This window comes from Vidua chalybeata, chromosome 4, assembly GCF_026979565.1.
Source record: "Vidua chalybeata isolate OUT-0048 chromosome 4, bVidCha1 merged haplotype, whole genome shotgun sequence".
NCBI lineage: Eukaryota > Metazoa > Chordata > Aves > Passeriformes > Viduidae > Vidua > Vidua chalybeata.
In genome coordinates this window covers 70,860,613-70,884,861 of record NC_071533.1, presented here as the reverse complement: position 1 = coordinate 70,884,861, position 24,249 = coordinate 70,860,613, and the positions used below count along the sequence as shown (strand labels likewise).

The 24,249-nt window shown below is 68.8% G+C and overlaps 4 protein-coding genes across 4 annotated transcripts; 2 read left to right on the top strand and 2 right to left on the bottom strand.

Moving 5' to 3' along the window:
• Positions 1–4,499: 4,499 nt before the first annotated feature.
• PCGF1 (polycomb group ring finger 1) lies at positions 4,500–8,183 on the bottom strand. Its single transcript, XM_053941270.1, has 9 exons — positions 7,993–8,183; positions 7,076–7,181; positions 6,816–6,968; positions 5,936–6,007; positions 5,735–5,843; positions 5,584–5,617; positions 5,376–5,462; positions 5,222–5,302; positions 4,500–4,658 (listed from the first exon to the last, which is right to left on the bottom strand). Exons 1-9 carry the CDS (start codon positions 8,086–8,088, stop codon positions 4,611–4,613), a joined length of 786 nt encoding a protein of 261 aa, XP_053797245.1. The 5' UTR covers positions 8,089–8,183; the 3' UTR covers positions 4,500–4,610.
• A 6,584-nt stretch (positions 8,184–14,767) lies between these two features.
• On the top strand, positions 14,768–19,792 carry TLX2 (T cell leukemia homeobox 2). Its single transcript, XM_053941269.1, has 3 exons — positions 14,768–15,190; positions 17,518–17,755; positions 18,647–19,792. The coding sequence occupies exons 1-3, from the start codon at positions 14,809–14,811 to the stop codon at positions 18,861–18,863; spliced, it is 837 nt and encodes a 278-aa protein (XP_053797244.1). The 5' UTR covers positions 14,768–14,808; the 3' UTR covers positions 18,864–19,792.
• Positions 19,793–20,035: 243 nt separating this feature from the next.
• LOC128787257 (alpha-internexin-like) lies at positions 20,036–21,550 on the top strand. Its single transcript, XM_053941271.1, has 3 exons — positions 20,036–20,328; positions 20,947–21,071; positions 21,135–21,550. Exons 1-3 carry the CDS (start codon positions 20,113–20,115, stop codon positions 21,184–21,186), a joined length of 393 nt encoding a protein of 130 aa, XP_053797246.1. The 5' UTR covers positions 20,036–20,112; the 3' UTR covers positions 21,187–21,550.
• A 706-nt stretch (positions 21,551–22,256) lies between these two features.
• On the bottom strand, positions 22,257–24,135 carry LOC128786570 (interleukin-12 subunit beta-like). The gene is made up of 6 exons (XM_053939868.1): positions 24,066–24,135; positions 23,489–23,713; positions 23,191–23,299; positions 22,926–23,107; positions 22,676–22,824; positions 22,257–22,397 (listed from the first exon to the last, which is right to left on the bottom strand). The coding sequence occupies exons 1-6, from the start codon at positions 24,133–24,135 to the stop codon at positions 22,257–22,259; spliced, it is 876 nt and encodes a 291-aa protein (XP_053795843.1).
• Between the last annotated feature and the right edge of the window lie 114 nt (positions 24,136–24,249).

Genomic DNA, 24,249 nt, shown 5'->3' with positions numbered 1-24,249 from the left:
TGACACCCACTTTGTGGCACCAGGACCCACATTGTGGCACTGGGATCCACGTCATGGCACTGGGACCCGCATGGCATTGGGACACACGTTGTGGCTTCAGGACCCACGCCACAGCACTGGGAGCCATGCCACAGCACCAGGACCCACACCGTGGTGCTGGCACCATGGCACTCTTGCTGTGGCACCCACACCACGGCACCAGCATCCACGTCGGGGCAGCAACACCCAAACCCAAACCACTGGCACCCCCCAAGAGCACCCACACCTGCCCTCTGTGCCCATCTCTACCCCTTGTGTGCGTCCCCTGTGCACTCCATGCCACATCCCATGTCCTGTCCCATATCCCATCCCATATCCCATCCCATATCCCATCCCATGTCCCATCCAATGTCCCATCCCATGTCTCATCCCATATCCCCTCCCATATCCTGTCCCATCCCATCTCCCGTCCCATGTCCCTTCCCATGTCCCATCCCATATCCCATCCCATGTCCCATCCCATATCCCGTCCCATATCCCATCCCATGTTCCATCTCATCCCATATCCCATCCCATGTCTCATCCCATGTCCCATATCCTGTCCCATGTCTCATCCCATGTCCCATCCCATCCCATCCCATATCCTGTCCCATGTCTCATCCCATCTCCCGTCCCATGTCCCTTCCCATGTCCCATCCCATATCCCATCCCATATCCCATCCCATGTCCCATCCCATCCCATATCCTGTCCCATGTCTCATCCCATGTCCTGTCCCATGTCCCATCCCATGTCCTCCCACCCGTGCCCGTGGCAGACCCAACGGCACCGGAGCCTCCTCCCCGCACTCCCACGCCGCCGGTGCCGGTGCCGGTGGGGCGTGCCGGGGCGGTGCTCCCGCGGCGCATCCCCCCGCCGGTGCGGAGACGCCCGGGGGGCGCGGGGGGACTGCAGCCACCGGACAAAGGCTTGGAGGAAACTCCGGCGGCCAAAATAAACCGGGAGATGTGAAGGGGTGCCTTGACCCCGCTCCCACGGCCCCACCACGCCTCGCACCCGTGCCAACAGGGGCTGACGGTGCTCGGTGGCCCTGGCGCTGGTGACATTCGCCCTGTCAGCACCCAGCAGCTGGGACTGCGCCTCCAGGGTCCCGGGCAGTCCGGGAATGCCGGCGGCAGGGCCGGCTTGGTGCCACACGTGCTCCCATCACCAGCGCGGCTGCTCCGAGCAATCCCGGGGTTCCTCCAGGCGGCTGCAGGGGGTGGTGGGGTCCCGGGGGCGGCACTTTCCCAGGCCCTGCCATGACCCTTCTGTCCGCAGGAAGGTGCCCCCCCCTTCCCACGCCGGCGGGCATCCCGGTGCCAGTGCCGGTGCCCACATCCTCAGGAAGCGGGCAGGAAACACGGGCCCGGGGAGGGGGGCAGCGCGGGTGAGGAGGGCACAGTGTGGGGCGGGCGAGGGAGGGCTCAGCGTGGGCCCGTCAGAACCCCCTGGGGTCATTTAGAGCCGCTCAGGCGGTGACAGGAATTAAATTGCGTTTGGGTTTTCTCATCAGCCTCGTCCCGGCGCTTCGTTACAGGGAACGTCCCCCGCGCTGGGGCGGTGGCTCATTCCCGTCGTGACAGCTCATTCCCGTCGTGACAGCTCATTCCCGTCGTGACAGCCGCGTGCCCGTGCCGCGTTCCGCAGGCCACGGACGGGATGGGACGGGCACCACAGGGATGGATGGCCGTGGCCCAGTGGGTGCCCTGGGGTGGGAGGTCAGGATGCGGGGCAATGCTGTGTCACACGTGTCCCCACGGTGCCCACGCAGCCCATCCCAGTGCCCGCCACGATCCAGGAGGCCGGGCATGGCCCCTCACCCGGCAATGGGGCGTGAGGGTGCCGGGGGCTCATCTGTCTCTGTCACGGCTGCGAGGAGCCGGTGCTGCCGGAGCATGGCGGGGACGGTGCAGCCGGGAGGGGCTTCTGCACAGCCGGGGGGCTCAGCAGCCCGGGGTCCAACCCCTGTGCCCACCCCCAGGTCAGAACAGCGGCTGGGGGTGAGCAGGACCCCCAGAGTGGGAGTCCGTGGGGCTGGTGGGTTTTCTGGGGTGTTGGAGGGGGCTGGGGTGTGGGGTGTGGAGTAGGAGGGGGCAGTGCTTGGGGACTGGCATGGGAGGGAGGGGTGATGCTGTGCCTCCCTCCCCGGGCTGTGCTGTGCCCCCAGTGCCCCCCACAAGGCACAGGAGCTGCAGGGCTGTGGAGGGTGGGGGCTTGAGGAGTCTCTCTGTGGGGTCCCTCCCACAGACCCCCCCCCCCCCCCCAGTACGGCACGTGCAGCCCCCTGGCACATCCCTGTGACATCATGGGTGGCTCCCTTCACCTCTCACCCCATATCCGAGCCCTGGGACCCTCCAGGCTGGGGGTGCCACCATCCCCAGTGGGTCCCTGGGGATCCCACATAGCCAAGGAGTTCTTAAGGGTCCCGTCCCCCTGGTCTCACGTGGGTCTGTGCCATGCCCAGATCCTCTCGGGCAGAGCTGGGGACCCCCGACAGCCCCCCAGGTTAAGGACAGGGGGACGGGGGCTCAGGTTTCCCTCTCTGCCGGGCTGGAGCCGGGGGCCATTAGCCCCCTCGGAGCATGACGGGCCGGGGGGACATCAAAGTGCCTTCAGCTTGACCGCACCTCGGGGGTACGGGAACATCCCCCCAGTACCTGCCCCTGCCCCGCTGGATCCCCCAGCCCTCATCTCCCCCCGTCTCCGGGGCAGCCCCCGTGGGCGCTGGGGCCAGGCCGTGGGCGGGGGGCTCATTTACCAACGTCAGCCCCGCAGTTGGTTTGAATTAGGCTCCTCCGGGGCCGGCGCTGATAAGGGAGGGGGTGTAGGGCTGGGGGGGGGGGGGCGTGGGGGGCTCCGGGGGGCTTCCTGCTCTGCCGTCTGTGACTGGCTGCCAGAGCCGCTGCTGACAGACACGGGGACAGCCCCCGCCTCGCTACCCCCGCCATCCGTCCATCCATCCATCTGTTCCTCCGTCCATCCATCCACCTACACGCCCACTCCCCCACAGACAGCCCCCGTTTGGACCCCCGTCCTGCACCCCCAGCCCTGTTTGGGATCCCAATCCGGCTCCTCCACTCCTCCAGCCCTGGCTGGCACTCCCACACTGCACCCACAGCCCTCTGCTGCCAGTTGGGATCTCTGTCCCACACCTCCAGCTCTGCATCTTGATTTAGGATACCTCACCCATCCTTCTGATCCCATTTGGGACCCCCATCCTGCACCCCCACCCTTCCAGCCTCGGCTGGGACCCCAGTCTTACACCCCAATCCCTGTGGCCCTGCTTAGAACACCCATCCTGCTCCCCCACACCTCCAGCCCTGTCTGGGCCATGCCCCAAACCCTCTGTCCCTGCTCGAGACTCCCCAAGCCCCCCAGCCCTACTAAGCCCCCCCATCCTGCTCCTCCGGTCCTATTTGGGACCCCCATTTCACAATCCCGCCCCCCCCCCTCTCCGGCTGGGACCCTAATCCTGCACCCCACCGCTCCACCCTCATTTGGAACCCCCATTCTGCCCGCCCCACCCATCCAGCCCCAGTTGGGATCCCCATGCCCGGATGGCCTCGCAGCCCTCGGGTTTCCCTTCGTCCTGGTGGGGGCTTTGGGCAGGCGAGCCCGGCCGCCCCTGCCCGGTGAGCGATGGCCGACAGCTGGGCCGGGCCGGGCCGTAACCGGATCCCCCGGCAGCGGCGGCGGCGCGGGGGTTGCGGCGCGGGGAACCGAGCTCAGTGCGGGGCCGGGGATGAAGGAAGGGCCACGGGGTACCCGCTGCCACATCCATCCCGGTGGGTCCTGGACCGTGCCCACCACAGTTCGGGGGGCGAGGATGGAGGGGTGATCCCCGAAAGCCGCCCGGCTCCGGCACCACGGAGCGGGGTCAGCACCGGGGGGCTTCGAGCCCCGTGCCGCAGCCAGGGCCCCTCCGGAGCCGCGTTCCCGGGATCACCGGGATCACTGGGATCTGGCACCTGTTCCTCCCGCAGCCGTGGGGTCCCAGCCCCACCCCAGGGACACCCCCGCCCCCGGGACCCCCCTGCCTGCAGCTGTGCCCGTGGCTGCCGCGCGAGGATCCAGATGGCGGAATATTGTCCCGGGCTAATTAGGGCCGCGCGGGGCGGGGGGGCGCTGCGAGGTTCCCCCCTTCCCCCGGCAATCAAAGGGCTGATGACTTTATTAAGGCTCATTATGTGGGGCAGGGGGGCCGGACATGCGCCAGGCAGCCGTGACGGGATCGTGACGGGATGGATGTGAGGAGTGCCCGCGGGGCTGAGGGGGAATGGGGACCAGAGGGGCTGCATAGCCCCACAGTGCACCCCCAGCACCCCATGCCTCAGCCCCCCATGGGTGCAGCCCATTCGGGGGTCACTGAGTCCCCACATGCAGCCCCCCCAGGCTCCTGGAGCTGCTGGAGCAGAGGGGACCCTCCTGAGACACCCACAGCAGCCCCCAGCCCCCCTCAGACAAAGCAGGGACTCAAGGGGACTTTTGAACAATTTTATTCCAAAAATAAATTCAAAGAAGGGTATAAGTTATGGGGGGTGGGGGGGCGGGAGCAGGGCTGCACTGGGGGGGCAGTGCCCACCCCCTGCCCCTACCTCCTCTTGTCCTTGATGCTGTAGTGCAGCAGGAGGGGTGCAGGCTGTGGGGCAAGGTGGGGGTCAGAGCTGGGGGACTCCAGCCAAGGACCCCCCTTGGGGCAGAGACCCCAGATCCCAGCCCAGGGACTACCCCCAGGGTAGGGACTCCAAGCCTCAGCCCAGGGACCCCCCCCTGACAGAGACCCCCATCCCAGCCCATGACCCCAAACCCCAGCCCAGGACTCTCTCCTAGAGCAGGGATCCCAAACATCAACTCAGGGACTCCCCAATCCCAGTCCATGACCCCAAACCCCAGCCTAAAATCCCCTTGGGGCAGAGACCCAGAACCCCAGCCCAGAAGTCCCCTGGTACAGGGACCCCAATCCCAGCCCAGGGACTCCCCTGGGGCTGCACTCCAAACTTGGCCAACCTCTTTGGGGACCCCCCATTGCCGGAGCCATGCAGGGGCCAGGGACCCCCCAGATCACCACTGCAGCCACATTAAAGATCGTCAATCCCTCAACCCCATAATGCCCTGAACCACCCCCAGAGAGTCACCCCACCACTTCCCCGACAGGGTGAACCCCAAAATCAGAGCCTGCCATCCCTTATGATGGATGCCCACCTTGCCAAACCAGCGTGAGAGCCAAAGCTGCTTCATTGTCATGTGGTCAGGGAGGGGCTCGTTGTCAAACAGGATCTGCACCTGCACGGGGAGGCTGCGTCAGGGGGGCCAGGACACCCCTGGGGGCTGGGACCCCCCCTGGACTCCCACTCACGTGCTGCAGGGACAGCCCCAGCCGGTGGCACAGGACCCTCCGCAGGTGTCGGATCTGTGCCCGCACCGAGCACCTCACGTATTTCTGCTGTGAGGGGCAGAGAGGGTTGGGGGGGCTGTGGGGGACCTCCAGGGACCCCACACACCCCTGCCAGGGCCAGGGTGACAGCTGGGGGTCAGGCCTGGGGTCTGCAGGGATCCCCACTCACCTGCAGCATGGCCTTGCTCTTGTCCTTGCTGGAGCTGTGGCGGGAAGAGAAAGGGACACGTGTCCAGGGTCTCACATGTCGGGGGCCACGCCCAGTGTCCCCTGTGTCCCCTCCCCACCCCACTGAGGGGCTGCAGTCCCCCCGGACTCACCTCAGTTTCTCCAGGCAGAGCGAGACGTGCTCGTCGTAGCGGAAATAGTGCGCGCGCGAGTGGTCAAAGGTGCTGTAGGGGAGCCCCATGGGGTCACCCCCCACCGTGTCTGGGGACACAGGTGGCACCGTCAGCCCCCTGTGCCCCCGACACCCCCCAGCATTGCAGCTGGCTGCCCCCCCCGTGCCCCCCCCGTCCCACCGTCACCGCTGGGCTGCGTCACCCGGTCGAGGCCACGGGACTGGTAGAACTCCCGGATCCGCTTCTCCTCACCTGCGAGGGACAAGTGGCTCAGGGACACACCTGGGCCCACCTGCCCCTGAGGGCAGTCCCTGGCTGTCCTCCCTCCCTCCACTGCACCAAGCCCCCGCCACAGACCCTGTCCCCATCCCTCTTTCTCTCCTTGTCCATATCCCCATTCCTCTCGGTCTGCATCAAGCTCCACGTCCCTGTCCCCGTGTCCCCTGTACTGTGCTGCATGCCACGTCCCCTGAGCCCCCCATGTCCCCCATACTGTGCTGCATGCCATGTCCCCTGAGCCCCTCCCATGTCCCCTGAGCCCCCCATGTCCCCTGTACTGTGCTGCATGCCATGTCCCCTGAGCCCCCCATGTCCCCTGAGCCCCCCCATGTCCCCCGAGCCCCCCCATGTCCCCCGTACTGTGCTGCATGCCATGTCCCCTGAGCCCCCCATGTCCCCTGAGCCCCTCCCATGTCCCCTGAGCCTCCCATGTCCCCTGTACTGTGCTGCATGCCATGTCCCCTGAGCCCCCCATGTCCCCTGTACTGTGCTGCATGCCATGTCCCCTGAGCCCCCCATGTCCCCTGAGCCCCCCCATGTCCCCCGAGCCCCCCATGTCCCCTGAGCCCCCATGTCCCCTGAGCCCCCCATGTCCTCTGAGCCCCCCCATGTCCCCTGTACTGTGCTGCATGCCATGTCCCGAGTCCCCCATGTCCCCTGAGCCCCCCATGTCCCCCGTACTGTGCTGCATGCCATGTCCCCGGAGCCCCCCATGTCCCCTGAGCCCCCCATGTCCCCTGAGCCCCCCCATGTCCCCCGAGCCCCCCCATGTCCCCCGTACTGTGCTGCAGGCCGGGCACCAGCTTGTAGACGATGTCCTGCATGACCCTGTCCAGTTTGAGGTTGAGCAGCGGCTGCGTCTCGTGGATCTTGGTGTTGCACATGGGGCAGTACTTGCTGGTCTGCAGGTACTTCACGATGCAGCTCTTGCAGACTGGGGACAAGGACAGGCGTGGGGGGACAAGGACAGGTGTAGGAGGGGTGGGACCACACCCCCACGGGACTCACAGCCCCCCCCCCCACCCAGGTGGGGACACTCACAGGTGTGCAGGCACTCGGTGATGGTGGTGGCGTCGATGAAGTACCCAGCGCACAGGAAACACACGATGTGCTCGTTCAGCTCCTTCATCTTCACCTTCACCTCCTCCTGCGGGGACACCTCACTGTCACCTGGAGCATCCCAAGACCACCCCCACCTGTCACCCGGAGACCCCCGAGACCCCTCTCGTCCTTCACCTGGAACCCCTTAGCCCAAGGATCTTCTGCCATTCCCTTAACACGCTAAAAAAATTGGATTTTGGGGAGTTGCACCTCTTGTCTTGCTTTAATATGCCAGAAAACAGATTATGAGAGGCTGGCCACCACCGTCCTGCTAAGATATGTCAGAAAATGGGACTTTGTAGGGATTGCCACGTGTCTTCCATTATTACACCAGAAAATGGGATTTTGAGAGACTGGTCTCACTGTCTTATTTTAATGGGAAAAGGCCAGAAAATGGGATTCTGGGGGGCCACGCCTCCTCTTTTCTCTTATTATGTCAGAAAACAGGATCTGGGGAAGCTGTGCCTCCTGTCTTCCATTATTATGGCAGAACACGGGATTTTGGGGGGCTGCACCCCCTTGTAATGCCTTAACATACCAGAAAACAGGACTGACCACTCTGTATTCCATTATTACGCTAGAAAACCGGATTTGAAGGGGGTTGGATGCCCTGTTTTTTCCTTATTACACCAGAAAATGGGATTTTGGGGGTCCGGGGACACACCAAGTCCGGTGCCTGCCCCGCCCCTTGGCCACGCCCCTTTCCCCTGGCCCCGCCTCCCCGCACCGCCCCTCGGTCTCACAGCGCCCCCCAGCGGCGCCACCGCGGTACCGCCCGTCCCCTCCCGGGCTGGCCCCCGGTGTCGCCGCCACCACCTCCTCCCGGTGCCTCCCGCCCTCCCGGTACGGCCGCTCGCCTCGTTCCGCAGCGGGTCCATCTTGTAGACGGCCTGGAGCTGGTTCCGCAGCCGCATGGCGATGGCCATCGGGCCCCCCTGAGGAGGCGACGCCATCTTAGAGCCGCCTCCGCCTGTGGCCTCGCGTACTTCCGTGTTCGGGGCGGGGCCGCAGCGAGCGGCGGGACTACAACTCCTAGCGTGCCCCGCGAGTCTCGAGTCACGGCGGGCAGCGCAAGCTCGGCCCTGTGCTGATCCTTCCCCACGACCCACGGGGAGAGGCCCGGGATCCCGAGACCCCCCCGACCTGGTCCGTTAGGGGGAACCGCCGGGAGCCGCCGCCACCGGACCCGCCGTGTTTAGGGGAGGGTGTTCCCGGCAGTGGCCAATAGCGAGAGGGCGCGCTCTTGACGGACAGCAGCGGCCGCCAATCAGAGAGGGCTCTGCGGGCGCGTGGTGCTGCGGAACGCCGCTAGAGGGCAGCAGAGCAACGCGGGGGAACGGGAGGGGCGGGGGGGGCCACGGGAGGGAACCGGGGGGACGGGGGGGGTCGGGGACATGAGGGGACATGAGGGGACATGAGGGGGTCTGGAGGCTGCGAGGGGGCACGAAGGAAACGAAGAGTCTGGGTGGGGCGCGGGGTACATGCGGAGAACTCGGTATTAGGGGGGGGCCGTGAGGTGCGGGAGATCTGGGGGGGCTCAGGGGGTCTGAGAGGATTTTGGAGGGGACACCGGCGTGTCCCGACGGGGGCACGGGGTGAACGGCGGCGGCGAGTGCAGGGCTGGGCTGAGGGATGCAGCGGCACCGGCAGGGTTGGGCTCCCGGGGTGCTGGTGGGGTCGGGGTGTTTGCCCTGGCACTTCGGGGTGCCAGGGTGCTCGCAGGTCGGGGTGCCGGGGTTCAGGCAGGGTTGGGGTGCTGGGGTGTCGCTGGGGTACCAGCGTGCTGACGGTTTAGGGTGTCGCGCTGCTGTTGGTGCTGACATTTGGGCTGTCCGGTGCTGGGGTGCTGGCAGGGTTGAAGTGCTGGCACTTCGTGGTGTCGGGTGTCGGGGTGCTGGCAGTTTGGGGTGCCGGGGTGCTGGCAGTTTGGGGTGCCAGCGGAGCAGCCCGCGGCCCCACCCGGCGCAGCCGGAGCCACGCTAATGAAGGTTTGGCTCAGGGGAAGCAGCGGCCGCGCTAATGCGGAGCTGAGCCGAGATCCCCACGGCCCCTCGCAGCCCCCCACGGCTCCTCACCGACTGTGCAACCCCCCCGGACCCCAGACCGGACGGCGGGGAAGGCTGGCCCATGCCAGGGAGTGGGTGCGGGCAGAGGAGCACGGCGGGACCCCCGAGCAGGGGCTGGCACCCATCACCCCGGCATGGAGCTCCTGGCACACAGCCGCGCTGCCAGCCCTGCTCCGGCACCGGCTCCGCACGGGCTGCCACGGCCGGGGAACTGTGCGGATTTGGGGCTCCTGGATGCTTCCCGGTCACTGTTATGGTCCTGGTTATGATCCTGGCCCCGGTCCCGGTCCTGATGCAGGTCCAGGTCCTGGTCCCGGTCCGGGGTACGGGTCACGGCGCGTACTCCACCGCTCAGCTCCCTCTGTGTGCCCAGTCCAGTCGCGCTGTCCCCGCTGCCCGAACGGAGCGTCTATGCTTGGCACCGGGCGGCACCGGCCGAATTCCGGTGCCAGCCCCTCGTCCCGGACGGCGCACGGTGTGTGGCCGAGTCCCGGGACCGCACCAGGAGCAACACGAGCCCCTCCCGGTGCCGGGGAGCCGGCGGGCAGAAGCTCCGGACCAGCCCCGGCCCCGCCGCCCGCCCGCCCCCTGCCCGCGCCTCCGGGGAGGCGGGAGCGCGGCGGGGGCCGGTGACCCCCGGCTGGGGAGGGTCCGGTCCCATCTGTACCTGCCAGGAGCCATCCGGGGAGGGGCGGGGGTCACAGCGGGGCCAGCGCGGCCCCGCGGCGGGGCAGCATCGCTTTCTGCCGCCGCCGTGAGGAGAATCGGCACCGGCACCGCACCCGGCAACGGCACCGGCACCGCGAGTCCCGGCCGGGCGAGGAGCGGGCTCTGTGGGTGGCTCTGGCATGGGGACCGAGGGCGGAGAGCCCGTCCCGGGGCTGGGGTCCCGGCAGCCGGTACTCCCGGAGCCGCCCCCGCCAGCCGGGCACGCGCGAGGCCGCGGATCCATCTCGCCGTTAATAATTGATGGCGGGAGCCGCCGGGGCTGCGCGGGGCTGCGAGGCCGAGGCTTTTAGCCCAGCCCTGCTCAGATATTCAGCTCCATTTCCGCGGCAGGGCCGGGGCGGCTCCTTCTGGGAAGCGCTGCCGGGCGCTTTCCCGGCCGGACCCCTCGCTGGGGCTGAGCGAGGCTGGGCTGAGGCTGGACGCACTCATGACCGCAGTGGTGCAGCGCAGCAGCGTTAGCTCCCCGCCAACCCCGTCAGGTGAATAGGGATCCCCCAAGGAAGGCAGGGGACCCCCAGGTTGGGCAGAGGTCCCTGTTAGATCCGGCAGGGGTCCCCCAGGGGCGGATAGGGGTTCCCTATTAATCCCTCTGAGGTGGGCAGGGGTCCTTATAGGGCAGCGGGGGCTGGGTGCTCATGGACTGAACTCCTGCCTAATGCACCGAGTACATCTGCAGAATCCAATTAACCTTCGATAACGAGGCCCTGAGCGACGTGGCTGTCAGCGGCCACCAGCCACCGGCACACTCTGGTCCCCCGACGGGCACCAGCCCACCAGGACGGGCAGCACTGGCACCTGCAGCCCCCAGGCCGGACAGACCCCCCAACAGCCCCCGGCTGGCGTCGGACCCTGTGGAGGTGGGGGTGGGGTACGCGGGCACCCTGAGAGCACCCGGCGTGGGACGGGGGACCGGTGTGCCCAGCCATGTGTCCCGTGGCTCCTGGGCACCGATCCCACTGACCAGTGGGGCAGGAGCTGTCCTGCAGCCCAAGGGGTGCGGGCTGTGTGTGCCCCCCACTCCCACAGCGCTCCCCCCTCACCCCACCGAAAGCCCGGGGGCTCTCAGCCCTTCTGATCCTGCTCCCAGACCGCGCAGCTGGGGCCCCCAGAGGGTTTGAGGGGGTGGCCCGTGCTGCACCCCCAATCCTGAACCGCAGAACCCACTGTCCCCCGCCCCAGGGGCTGCAGCCTGGCGGTGCCCGGGGGGGGGGGGGGGGGGAGCAGCCCCACAGCGGCCGGGTGTTGGCGTCACCGTGCAGCCGCCCACGCACCCATGTGGCACCCGGCTCCTCCCCGAGGACGCCGCGCAGACGCCGAGGGCCACCGTGACGTCCGAGCGGGCGACTCGGCCGTCGGGTCCGCGGGAGTCCGCGGGGGCCATCCGCGGCCGCAGTGACCCCATCCCAACCCCACAGCGGTCCCGTCCTGGCTCCGTCCCGACTCCATCCCATCCCGATGCCGGCCCCATCCATCCTCATCCCAGCCCTCCCGGCGTGTCAGCCGGGCCGGGATGGGCACCGCGCCCACCGGCTGCTGCCGCCTCACCCCGCGCACCCCGTCCGGGTGCCGGCGCCCGCGGCGGGCGGGCGGCGGGGGGCACCGGGAGTGTTTCATGCGGTTAAGAAGTGTCTGATTGAGGCAGGAGGCGCCAGCAGCTCCCCCGGGAGCCGCAAGCCAAGGACTGGAGGACCAAATGCAGGCTAAAGTAATCCAATCTGGGCTGGTTCATCTAATTAGCCCAGAATTAACCCAGCAGCCAGAGAGGAGCTGACTGTCCCTCCAGTTTGCCAGCGGGTTTGGGGGGAAGCGGGAGGAAGAAGGGGACGTCCAGCGGTAATGAGATTACGGGGGGGAGCGGGCGGGAGCGGGCGAGCGGCAGCCTCTGGCCGGTGGGAACGTGGGGCCCTGCCAGGTCCCCGCCGCGCCATCGCCGTGATGGCCGGGGCACCGGGCCGGCCGCCGGCGGCACCGGGGACAGGCAGGGCCCCATCCCAGTGACCCCCGCCCCGGCAGCAGCTCCCGAGCCCGTAGGGAACGGGAGCACCGGCACGGCCGGCACCGGGGACGTGGCACCACGGAGCCGCGCAGCTGCACCGGCAGCCCCAGGGCCGCGGTGGGGGACGGGGCAAGGAGCCCCGGCAGCTTCGGGCAGCACCTCAGTGGTGGGGCGGGCAGGGGCCAGACCCCACAGACCCCATGTGTGACCCCCCGCTCTCAGGGGCAGAGGGGCGTGGAGGGCGCGGGGCGGGGAGATGCTGGTGCAGCTCTGGCGGTGGCAGGGCCTGGTGCTGCACTGGCTGAAGGCTGATTCCCTGCTGGAACTGGGCAAATGCCCTTTTTTTCTGCCGCATCCCCTCCAGCTGTCACTGCCACCCACAAGAACTGCCAGGCCCAGCCCCTCGGGATGGGAAGGGGCGCACACCGAGGACACGGAGGTCCCTGCTCTGGTCGAGAAATGAGGAAAGGTCTGTACTGACCCACTGGGGGGTTCCGGGTGCAGGGACCCTGCCTGGTCCCCACGGTGGCTCAGAGGACTCTGGGGCAGGCACAGGGACACGGCCTCCTTCCAGGTGGCCCAAGGATCACTGTCAAGACTGAGCCAGTGGCACAAGGTGGTGACAGTGAGGGGCCCTTGGCTAGCGGGGATCCCTGGGTGGGAAACACCCTACACCCACAGCCAGGGTGGGAAGGGGCTCAGGACTCCTTGAGCACCCTCAGTTCTTCCTGCGCCCTCCCAGGGCAGCCCCGGTCGCGCTGCTGGAGGCTGGCGGGCGGGGGGCTGCTCCGGCCGGGGGTGCCGCCTGCAGACCCCCGTGGGCGTGGGGCGGGCCCTGGCGCAAGCAGGCGCCGGGAGAGCCCGCATTGCCCCGGGCCCCGTCACAGCCCCCCAATCCATCTCCCAGCCCGGCAGATTCCAGCCCCTGGGCACGGCAACATCTGCCTCCTGCTCCGGGTTCAATTAACCTGCTGCCGCCTCTTCCTCCGGCCATTTCCTCCCACTGGCACTGTCACCGCCACTGCCGCCACTGTCACGGCTGTCGCTGCCACTGCCGCCGCCATGGCTGCACCCCACGGGGTCCCAGCGGGTCCCGTTGCCGCAAGCACACCCGGCGCCGGTGGCTCTTGCCAGGTGGAAAAGCCACAGTGGGAACACTGGGATTTGTCCCGGCACCTGCCGGGCGGCGAGCAGGAAACGCCAAAAAGCCGTGGCGCTTTGCAGGGCAGGGTCCAGGTGTTGTGTCCCCCTCCCCTTCTGGGCACACGAGGCTCCGTCGGTGCCCCGGTGTGGAAAGGAGCAGCTCGGCCGTTCCCGGTGCCGTGGTGGGCTGTGGGCACGGCCGAGGGCGGCACAGGCGTGTTCCAGTGCGGTCCCGGTTCCCGCGGCCCCACACCCTGGCAGAGCTGCGGCTGCAGGGACGGGTACCCCACACTGCGGCGAGCCTGGGACCACCCGGTGCCCCCCGGTGCCTGCGGTGCCCCTGGGATGTGAGGCGCCCCGGGGTGTGCAGTGCCCCCGGTGCGGCAGCTGCAGCCCCCGGTGCTGCCGTGATTTACAGGCGCAGGCCCCGGTAATGTCATTTGCCCCAGACCGGTGGCGCCAGGGTACCCGGGAAGCCGCCTCCGCTCCGCCAGGCTCTGTCCCGGGGCCGTGACCCGCTCGGGAGCCGCCGGGAACCCACCCACAGGTCCGCCGTGTCTCTGTCGCGATAGTCGTCGGAAGACCTGACCCAGCCAGTGCCGCTCTCTGCTGCCGTTACCGGGCTGGGCTCTGTGACCGGGAAAGGCGGGGCGGGGAACAAGGGTCCATCCCAGGGAACGGCGGGCCGGGAACCGGGGTCTACCTCCGGGAATGGCGGGACCAGGGGGTGTCGGACTCCATCCCCCTGAACAGTCTGGTCCGTGGAAAATGGGGTCCGTGATACCGGGAACGGCAGGTCCCGGGGAAGGGGGATTCATGCCCCGGGAACTGAAGGTCGGCGTGGGGTCGGTGCCCCGGGAAAGGCGGTTTCCTGGGAACTGAGATCCCAGCTACCGGCAATGGCGGCTCGAGGAGATTGGGATCCATGTCCCGGGATGTGTCCGTGTTTTGTGAACGGCGGGTCGGAACAACCCCTGGGTCCCCACACCGGGCTCCAGGGCTTCCGGATCCATTCGCTCCCGTATGGACGGGCTCGGTGCGAAGCCTGCGCACCTCAGGCTCTGGCCCGTGCGCCCCGCGATAACGGCGCTGGGGCAGGGACCGCTTCGTGCGCCCCGGGAGGGGCGGCTGGAAGCGCCGACGGGGCTGCGGACGGAGCGGGGAGGCGAAAAGGCGCAGCACTGCTGCCCGATGCGACAGCGGCTCCGGTGGACCGGGTAGGCGGTCCGGCGGACGCCCCGGCGGGGCGAACGGGTACCGGAGCCCGTCGGTGCACGGGGGACGTCCGAGGGCCGTGCGGGGCGCAGGCGCTCGGGACCCGACGGGCCCGTCCGCTTCTCCCGGAGCCGGGGCGGGGGCCTGGAGCGGCGGGGGCGGGGGGGTCCCGGGGCGGGGGCGGGGCACCGGGCTGTCAATCACGGGTCGCGGCCGCCAATCAGGGCGCAGGCGGTGGGAGTTCGGCCGGTCCGGATGGAGCGGGGCAGAAAAGCGCGTCCCGCCAGGGCCCGCAGCCCACCCGCGCTCCCGCCCCGGGGCCGCCAGCGGCGGCGAGCCATGCCCCGCACCCTGCCCCGGGCCCGAACCCGCACCCGGCACCTGCCCCGCACCTTGCTCCGGGCCCGCACCCGCACCTTGCACCGCGTCCTGTCCCGCACCGGGCGCTCCGCGCCCGTCGCCGCCGCCGCCCCCCGCCGCCTCCCGGCCATGCCCGCGTCCCACCGGCTCTGAGCGCGGGCGGGATGGAGCGGGAGGGCGGCGGCCCGGGGCCCCCCGCGCCCCACGAGCCCATCAGCTTCGGCATCGACCAGATCCTGGGCGGCCCCGAGCCCACGGGGCCGCACCGGGCGGCGGCAGAGCCCGACTACGGGCTCTACGGGAGCGGGTACGGCCCCACCGGTCCGCTCGGCTCCTACAACCTCAACATGAGCATGAACGTGAGCGTGAACGTGACCCCCGCGCCCGCCGCGCCGCCCGCCGGAGTCATCCGCGTCCCGGCGCACCGGCCCGCGCCCGCCCCGCCGCCCGCCGCGCCCGCCGCGCCGCCGCCGGGGCCCGCGCTGCCGGGGCTCACCTTCCCCTGGATGGAGACCACGCGCCGCATCGCCAAAGACCGGCTCTCAGGTGAGCGGTGCTGGGGACTACCGGCGGCTATTGACGGCTCCGGCGGCTCACGCGGCACCGGCCGCTCCCGCGGTTCCGTCGGGGCAGTGCGGTCCGGCGGGCGCGGCGCGGCGCGGGGCGGACACGGGGATCGGACGGGGATGGCGGGGACCGTGCGCTCCACAGGTTCCCGCAGCGCCCGGTCCTCGCCCGCCGTCGGGGCCTGCGGAAGCGGCTCGGGGTAGACGCGGCTACCGGCGGCTCCACCGCGGCACCGGGCAGGGTCCGGCGGCTCCGGGTGGAGCCCGCGGGGGTCCCAGCGGGCGCCGGTCTCGAGCTCTACTCCGTGTCTGGTCCCTTCCCCGGTTTGGAGGTGCCGGTGGTGACCCTGTGCCACCGTAACGGGGAGGCTGTGGGGAGCCGGGGTGTGGAGTGGGAGCTCTGTGGGGTGCGGAGTGGGGGCTCCCTTGGAACGGAGAGTGGGGCGGGGGCTCTGCCGGGTGTGAGATGTGATGTGGGGGCTCTGTGGGGACACGATGCAGGGTGGGGGGACCCACCGTGGGACTGAGGACAAAGCCCGTCCATGCACAGAGCAGATGTCCCACGCCTTGTGAACCCCAGAGAATGGGGGCGGTGGTGGAGGGATCTCTGTGGGGTGTCTGGGATGGGATCCTGGATCTGAACGTGCAGGGATCGGTGTGGAACACTGAGTGCCAGTGCTGTGGGAGAGGCCAGGGCAGCGATGCGGGTGTTGTGGAGGCAGCGAGGGGTTGAGATACAGCTGGTGTGCAGGGGCTGAGTGCCCTGATGGGGGCTGAGCAGCATTGCTGGGGTGTTGGTTGCAGCACCCGAGAAGCAGGAGGGGTGCTGAGGTTGGGGTCCCGGGCAGTGGGAGCATGTGTGGGTGCTGGGGACCCCCGGCCTGGCTCAGCCCTGCTCCCACCCAAGATGGCGGCACTGCCACGTCCCCAGTGTGTGGCCGCATGCGGGGACAAGGCTGGAGGCCGTGCGGGGCTGGGGGCCGAGTCCCGGCCATGTGGGCGATGGGGCGGTGTGGGGCAGGAGGCTGGGGACCGTGGTGGTCCCGCCCGGGCGCCAGCAGAACCTTGTTCGCCTCCCGGCCCACCCCGCCATGGCAGCGGTGACGAAGCACGGTCCCCGCGCAGGGGTGGCGGGTGACGTCCTCGTCTCCTGCCTGGCGCCAGCGTTGGGTGGATGGGGCAGCCCCTCCCCGGCACGGGGTCTCCCAGCCGCAGCCATCACTCAGCACCACTGGCCTTGGGGTGGGCTGCGGGCAGGAGGCATCTGGTCCCGGCGAGGGGCCGCCCCGTGCGGGGAGGGGGCGCGGGGGCCTCCGTCCCCCCGACTGCACGGCTCCACCTGCGTCAACCGTGTCCGCCCCCGCCGGCGGCCAGGCGGCCTCCTGGGCGCGGGTGGGAGGGAGGGTCTGTGGGTGCCAGGGGCCCCCTGGGGTGCCGTGGGCTGTACCCACATCCCTGTGCCGTGGGGCCACAGGCAACCATGGTCCCAGCCACGTGCAGCCCTGCCCACGCGGTGCTGGCCCTGGTGACGGCTGTGGTGCCACGGCGCCACGGGGATGTGGTGCCATAGGGTTGTGGCTTGGCGAGGCCGCTGCCAGAGCAAGAGGGGCACAGGCGTTGGGGGCTGACCCTGCCAAGCCTTCACTTTCCTCTGTGCTGCTTCGCTCTTCTGACGCTCCCTGCAGCTCCGGCAGCTTCTGGAGCTGGGATGTGGCACATTGGCCTCACCAGGGCTGGCTCACACCTCGGCTGGGCAGGGACATCCCCTTCCCGGCCCCTGGCGGTGGCCAGCCCAAGCACTGCTGGCCCGTGAAAGAGACACTGTCTGCCTCCCAACAGCTTCTGTGGTCCCATCCCCTCACGGGCAGGGCTGGGCAGCCCCTGCAGTGCCGCGGAACCTCCTCGGGGGCTGCGGCAGGGCTCGGTGTGAGGGGAGGGTGGGTTTGTGCAGCGGGGCTGGATGGTCCTGCATCAGTCCTGTCACCAGGCCAGCCCATCCACCCCGACATTCCAGTGCCACAGGGCTGGGGGAGTGACTGTGCTGTGGGGTGGGAAAGGGGACAGGTCCTCCCTCATGCCATGTCTTGAGTTGCCCCCATGTCCCCACGGTGGGGACGACTCTGGGTGTCCCCCTCCCCTACTCTCCCAGGCAGCACTGGTGGCTCCCCTGGAGCTCCCCATCCTCATGTGTCCCTCTGGAGTTCCCCATCCCCATGGCCCCGAGCCCCCTGGCATCCCCCCAGGGCCCTGCTCTGTTGCGCTTTGCCGATGTCACCCCGAGCCCCTCTCACCCCGCTGTCCCCACAGCCGCGCTGTCGCCCTTCGCGGTGACGCGGCGCATCGGGCACCCGTACCAGAACCGGACGCCGCCCAAGCGCAAGAAGCCGCGGACGTCCTTCTCCCGGGTGCAGATCTGCGAGCTGGAGAAGCGCTTCCACCGGCAGAAGTACCTGGCCTCGGCCGAGCGTGCCACCCTGGCCAAGGCCCTCAAGATGACGGACGCCCAGGTCAAGACCTGGTTCCAGAACCGCCGCACCAAGTGGAGGTAACAGGGACTGCCCCGGGGTAACCGCCACAGCCATGATGCTCACACCCCTCTGGCAGCCCAGCCCCTGCATCCCTCTGGCAGGCACCCCAATATCCCTCTGGCAGCCATCCCAATATGTCTCTCTGGCAGACACCCCAATGTATCTGACAGCCACCCCAATATCCCTCTGGCAGCCATCCCAATATATTCCTCTGGCAGCCACCCCAATAGACACCCTCTGACAGCCACCCCAATATATTCCTCTGGCAGACACCCCAATATATTCCTCTGGCAGACACCCCAATATCCCTCTGACAGCCACCCCAATATATCCCTCTGACAGCCACCCCAATGTATCTGATAGCCATCCCAATGTATCCCTCTGACAGCCACCCCAATATTCCTCTGACAGCCACCCCAATATCCCTCTGGCAGCCACCCCAATAGACACCCTCTTGCAGACACCCCAATATGTCCCTCTGGCAGCCACCCCAATGTATCTGACAGCCATCCCAATGTATCCCTCTGACAGCCACCCCAATATCCCTCTGACAGACACCCCAATATCCCTCTGACACCCCAATGTATCCCTCTGGCAGCCATCCCAATATCCCTCTGACAGACACCCCAATGTATCCATCTGGCAGACACCCCAATATCCCTCTGACAGCCCCAAACCCCACATCCCTCCAGCAGCGAGCCCCACATTCTGGGCGAGGCTGGGACTGGGATGGGCTGGCGATGGATGGCGTGGGCTGCCCATCGCCGTGGCCTCCCCTGTGCACCGCTGGGTGAGGTCTGGTGGTGGTGTGGGACGTGGCAGTGGTAAGGGGACGAGGGACGGTGCCGTGGGGCAGTGGGCACGTGGCAGTGCCAGCTGCGGTCCGTGCCAATGGCGGGTGTCTGCAGGCGTCAGACGGCGGAGGAGCGCGAGGCGGAGCGGCAGCAGGCCAACCGGCTGATGCTGCACCTGCAGCAGGAGGCTTTCCAGAAGAGCCTGGCGCAGCCGCTGCCGCAGGACCCGCTCTGCATGCACAACTCCTCGCTCTACGCCCTGCAGAACCTCCAGCCCTGGGCCGAGGACAACAAGGTGACGTCGGTCTCGGGGGTGGCCTCTGTGGTGTGAGGGCCCTGGGTGCTGCTCATGTGCCAGGAGGTGGCACTGGGAGCCTGGACCATGGCAGGGAAGGGGCTGCAGCTTCCTGAGAGCCCCGCGCTGGCAGCCCCCTCCCTGCCATGGAGAGCCCCCCAGGACCATCCGGGAGTGAGGCCGTGCCCCTGTGGTTGGACTCAAAGCTTCACCAAAGCCCTCCTGGAGCACTGCTGTGGGCAGCCCCCTGCCTGGACCTCCAGGAGCCCAGGGATGGGCCCCCATGCCCTAAGGACCTCTGCAGCCCCCTGCCTGACCCCCAGGAGCCCAGGGCTGAGCCTCTGCACCCCACAGATGTCTGTAGCCCCCTGCTCAGACCTGTGGGAGCCAAGGGCTGGGCCTCTACACCCCATGGACACCTGCAGCTCCCTGCCCGGACCCCTGGGAGCCCAGGGATGGGCCCCCACACCTGGCAGGGTTCTGCAGCTCCCCCCACCAGCAGCTCCGTGGGTCACGCTGGCTCCCTTTGGGCCCCACCGCCTCCAGCCCACTCGGAGCAGGGCAGGGCGTGGACCTCCCATTCCTGGTGCTGGAAGCCCCCCACACTGACAGCGGGGTCTGCACCACCCGCACCACTTGCCTTATCCCGGGCGGAGTTTGCCACCTCCGGCTTCCATCTGTGCACGAAGGACTTGGCCGCCCCGGCCCCACCCCGTGGTGGGACAGACTGACGGTCTGGGCCCCCGGCCCCCCACCCACTGGTCTGTCAGTTCCCTGGGCCTGGACATGCCCTTGCAGCCCCCCGCCATGGGCTCGGGGTGCCCCCCATGCCGACGGATTGCACCAGTCCTTGACTCCCCCCGGGGCTGCCATCACCTCCCACAGACTGAGCCTTGGTGTGACCCACAGGACACTCGTGGGGTGCAGAGGGGCTGAACACCCCCCCCTCTTCTGGCAAATCTCTGCACCCCCTCCCCGGTGACCCCCTAAGTGGGGCTTCCCCCTGCCAGGACCATCCAGCCCGACTCCAGCCTCTGTTGATGATGATGATGATGGAGGGAATGAAGGGCGTGGGGGGATAACAACAGTGACCTTGACCCTGAACTCGACCTTGCCCCCCACCCCACCGCTATCCGCGCTGCTGCAGCCCCTCACCCCACTTTTGGGGGACAGGCTTCTGCGGGCTCCCCCTCTCCGTTGCTATCGGGAGGAGTCGGGCACCCGGTACCGGCGGGATTGGCTGCGGTTCCGTGACGCGGAGGGGTGGAACCGCATTACCACCGGGATGAGCGCGGCCGAGGGCCGGCCCCGGTGCCGGTGGGGCGGCGGCGGCGGCGGCGGCGAGGCGGTGCTCCGTGCCCGTGCTGAGGCCGCCGGTTACCGGAGGCTGCTGCGAGCCCGAGCCGCCGAGGTGGAGGCGTTGCGGGGGGCGGTGGGCGCGTTACACCGGCAGCTGGAGGGGCTGCGGGACCGGCGGAGCGGGGAGCTGGCCAAGTACCAGGTGCGGGATGGGGGGGCCGGGGGGCGCCTGGGGGGTTGGGAGGGAGCGGGGGTGGGGGCTGGGATGGGAGGAGGGGGGGGTGGATGTTTGGGGGGGGGCGGTGCTGGAGCTGGATGCCCGGAGGGATGGGGAGAAGGGGGGTGGGGTGGGGATGGGGAGGGGCGGGGGTCAGGGGTCCGGATGGAGGTGGGGGGCCCCGGGAGGCAGCGGCAGCGGCGGCGGGATGGGATGGGGGAGTTCAGGTGGGGCTGGGAGGTGGGGTTTGTGTGGGTCGGGCCACCGGGTGTCCCTGTGCGTGGGTGTCGGTGCGGGCTTGGGGATCCCGTGGGTCCATGTGGGGTGGGGGTCTAGGGGTCGGTGTAGGGCGGGGGTCTCCGCGGGGATCCGTGCGGGGTGGGGGGCGGTGCGGAGTTCCAGAGGTCGGGTCAGGGGTACCGGCAGTCTGTGTAGGTGGGGTTCGGGGCGGGGGTGGGGGTCCGTGCGGATCGGGGGGTCAGGCCGGGGCTGTGGGGAGGAGGAGGGGGTCCCTGTGGGGCCAGATGTCACTGTGTGCGGGGGTCCGGCCGGGGATCCCGGGGGTCGCCCCGCGGCCCCGGCGCTGCTGACGGCCCGGCTCAGGAGCGGGTGGCGGAGCTGGAGCGGGAGATCGGGGCGGCGGAGGCGGAGATGGCCCGGTGCCTGCGGGAGTACCCGGCGCTGCTGCGGCTGCGGATGGCGCTGGAGGCGGAGATCGCCGCGTACCGGTACGCGAGGGGGGCGCGGGGGGCACGGGGGGCGAGGGGCTTAGCCCGGCCCTTCTTTTCCAGGGAGATGCTGGAGAGCGAGGAGCTCCGCCTGGGCGGCTTGGCCCCGCCGTGAGCGGACCCCTGGAGCCCCGGTCCCACCACCGGACCCCGGCCCTGCCGTTACCACTGGACCCGCGGTCCCGGGACCGGATCCTCAGCCCCACCACCAGACCCCGGTTCCTCCACCGGACCCCAGACCCCCGACTCCTGCGGCCCGGGCCACGATTCCCTGGGAGCCTCTGGACCTCTCTGGACTCACGGAGCCCCGGTCCTTCTGCCCCCCCCGTTCCACGGGTCCCCCGGACTTCTGCGTGCCCGCCTGCCCCGGGACCGCGGGAGGGCAGCGCCCGGGGGGACACACTCTCACCAGCCTCTCCGGGGTGGGGGTCCCGGCCCAGACCCGTGTGGAAGCACCTCAATAAAGCCCCGTGGCATCACCCGGAGCCGGCGCGGCTGGAGCGGGGTGGGCAGCACCCCTGGCTGTGCTCCAGAGGTCTGTGGTGGGCTGGGGGCGTGGGGGGCTCCATGGGAAATGGGCTCATGGAGGGGTGTGGGTTCCCTCCTGCCTGAGGGTGCAGCCCCTCACCCCCGAGCTGGGTGCGGCACGGGGACACTGAGGGGGCGCATTGTGGGGCCACAGCTTCGGCAGGAACTGAGCCCCCCCAGTGGTGACGGGTGGTCGCTGATCCCCCCCACTGTCAGCGGCACTTTAGGGTCAGGATGGGACCCTGCTCCCCGGGCTGTGGCCGCGGGGTGCTGCTCCTGTGTCTGGGGACGTTGTCCCACCCTACTCCCCAGAAAGGAGGCAGAGCTGGGAGAGTTTTTGAGGGTTGGGGGAGTTCAGGGAAGCTGGGCAGGGCCGTCTACCCCGCCTGTCCCCAAGCTGGGCTGGAGCACGGGTGGAGCCTGTCCCAGCCATGCAGATGGACCCCAGGGCTGAGCCTTGTGCCAGCAGGGAGCCCCTCGGGGAGCTGTGGGGGCCCAGCACCTCCCTTCCCACACGGACACCGAGCAGGGTTTGTGGTGGCAAAGCCAATCCCAGAGTTTTGATAAGGGGAAAAATCCTTTTCCAAGCTGTAAAGGGATGGGGGTTGCGGGGAAAGGAGGTGCCCGTTTGTGGGGTCAGCACCCTCAAAACCAGTGTTATTGGGGTGCATCGAGGCCCATCCAGGCGCTCCAGGGGCTCCAGGCCGGGGGGGTGTAGGGGTCCCGGCAGCTGATTCGCACCCGCCCCGCTCCCGCCGGCACCGGCGTCTCCTCCGCACCCTCCACGAACTGCTCAACCTGCAAAGGGGGCAGGGCACGGTCCAGGGAGACCCTTGGGGAGGGGGGCACCAGCACCCCCTGACCCCGGCAGCGCTGCGGGGAGCGGGGGTGAAAGCCAGGGGTGACAATTCATCACCCCAAGAAGGGAAGCAGCAGAGTGAGGAGGGGCCACGGCTCAGCATCTTCCCAGGCACAGGGAGGAAGGAGTCAGGGATGGGGCAGGGTGGGCACAGGGCAGGGTGGGGACATGGGGGAGCCTGTGCAGGGTCCCCCAGGGCAGAAATCCCCCCTGTTACCTGGGTGCCGTTGTGGAGCTCGTACTGTAGATGGTAGAGCAGTGCAAAGTAGGACTTGGGGAGCGGCCAGGAGGCTGGGGGGGCCCAGGCCAGGTGGAGCTGCTCCCCCCGCTGCTGCAGGCTCAGCTCCTGGGGCAGATCAGGACGCACTGTGGACAGAGAGGGCTCAGAACAGGGGCTGAGACCCCCCCCCGGAGCCTCCAGTATCTCTTGGACGCCCCCCCCCCCTCTGCTCCTGCCCTGAGCTCACCAATATCGCGGAGGAAGAAGTGCCTGGAGAGGTTGAGGTAGGAGGTGTCCGAGAGCCCCTCCAGGTGCAGCTGGAGCGGGCGCAGCTCCTCTCCGAAGGGGCAGAACAGGGGGTCTGCCAGACTGGTGTTGAACTGGCCCTGCTCACTGGCCACTGGTACCCACGGCCCCATGGAGCCATCGCTGTGGGGAGGGAGGTGTGGGCAACCCTTAGGGCAGGGTGGCCGTGGTGCTGGTGTGGGTTTGGGGGATCCCGGGGTACCCACCTGCGTATGAGGCGGGCACGGAAGATGGCAGAGGGGGGCCCGGGCCAGGAGCAGTGGAAGGAGCCGTTGTAGGACTCAGCCTGGCAGGACACGTTGATCTCCTCCTCGCCTGAGGGGTTGAGGGGTGGCTGGTCAGGGGCTGCATGAAGCCAGGAGCGGTGCCCCCTCGCTGCATGGCACTGGTGGGGCTCCCCTCGGCCCCACAGCCCTCAATGCCCATGGGCTGGGCACGGGAATCTCCTGGTCCTCAGCCCTCCACCCCCTGCACCCCATCACCCCTGGCCACGGCCCTCCGTACGGGTGCTGCTGACCACCACGTAGGTGGTGTCCAGCAGGTGACCACGGCCAGCCCAGCAGCTGTAGTTGCCAGTGGCTGGCAGGTCCAAGCCGACGATGGTGAGCTTCTGGCCCTCAGGCACCAGTTCGGCCATGGGCTCCTCCTCCCCGTTCAGTGTCCAGTAGATGTGCTGCTCTGAAGTGTCACATCTCACCACCACGTCCTGGTTGAGCTTCCCCACCTCGACTGGAGGTGAGAGGAAGAGACCGTGGTCAGAGGTGGGCTGTGGTGGGGGCAGATTGTCCCCCAAACCACCGTGGGACTGGGTGTCCCTTGGCCTCACGACCTCCTTGCCCCATGGTCCTCACCCTGCTCCTGCACTCCACATCCATCCCCCCACTCCCTCACCCCATACCCACCCCACGTCACCCTCATGCCCATCCTCTAATCTCCCAGCAGAGCTGTCGCAGCCCCTATCCGTGGGATGTGGGTTTGGGGTGCCCCCCACTCCCTCTGCTTCCTCTGCAGTGCCTGCAGCTGCCCCAGCCAGAAGCTCCCCCCTCCAAGGCCTCCCCTGTGCCCCGGGAGCAGCACTCACACTTGGGGGGGAAGGCAGTCAGGGGTTCTGCAGGCACAAGGGACAGCACCAGCCCCACCAGCACCAGCATCTGGGAAGGGAAAGGGTGGGGAAGGGCAGCCCCAGCTGGACATAACCCAGGAGAGGGGCACAGCCAGGGCAGAGCCCCCGGCCCTGGGAGCAGCATCCCCGAAGCAGGATCCCC

Excerpts from the sequence above, each read along its gene's own strand:
- TLX2 (XM_053941269.1), top strand. The coding sequence starts at position 14,809 with ATGGAGCGGGAGGGCGGCGGCCCGGGGCCCCCCGCGCCCCACGAGCCC. Across the intron at positions 15,191-17,517 it reads CGCCAAAGACCGGCTCTCAG|CCGCGCTGTCGCCCTTCGCG; the intron begins GTGAGCGGTGCT and ends CTGTCCCCACAG. Across the intron at positions 17,756-18,646 it reads AACCGCCGCACCAAGTGGAG|GCGTCAGACGGCGGAGGAGC; the intron begins GTAACAGGGACT and ends GGGTGTCTGCAG.
- LOC128786570 (XM_053939868.1), bottom strand. The coding sequence starts at position 24,135 with ATGCTGGTGCTGGTGGGGCTGGTGCTGTCCCTTGTGCCTGCAGAACCC. Across the intron at positions 23,108-23,190 it reads CGTGCCCGCCTCATACGCAG|CGATGGCTCCATGGGGCCGT; the intron begins GTGGGTACCCCG and ends CCCTCCCCACAG. Across the intron at positions 22,825-22,925 it reads CTTCTTCCTCCGCGATATTG|TGCGTCCTGATCTGCCCCAG; the intron begins GTGAGCTCAGGG and ends CTCTGTCCACAG.
- LOC128787257 (XM_053941271.1), top strand. The coding sequence starts at position 20,113 with ATGAGCGCGGCCGAGGGCCGGCCCCGGTGCCGGTGGGGCGGCGGCGGC. Across the intron at positions 20,329-20,946 it reads GGGAGCTGGCCAAGTACCAG|GAGCGGGTGGCGGAGCTGGA; the intron begins GTGCGGGATGGG and ends GGCCCGGCTCAG. Across the intron at positions 21,072-21,134 it reads GCGGAGATCGCCGCGTACCG|GGAGATGCTGGAGAGCGAGG; the intron begins GTACGCGAGGGG and ends CTTCTTTTCCAG.
- PCGF1 (XM_053941270.1), bottom strand. The coding sequence starts at position 8,088 with ATGGCGTCGCCTCCTCAGGGGGGCCCGATGGCCATCGCCATGCGGCTG. Across the intron at positions 6,008-6,815 it reads GGTGCCCGGCCTGCAGCACA|GTGAGGAGAAGCGGATCCGG; the intron begins GTACGGGGGACA and ends TGTCCCTCGCAG. Across the intron at positions 4,659-5,221 it reads TCTCACGCTGGTTTGGCAAG|CCTGCACCCCTCCTGCTGCA; the intron begins GTGGGCATCCAT and ends CTTGCCCCACAG.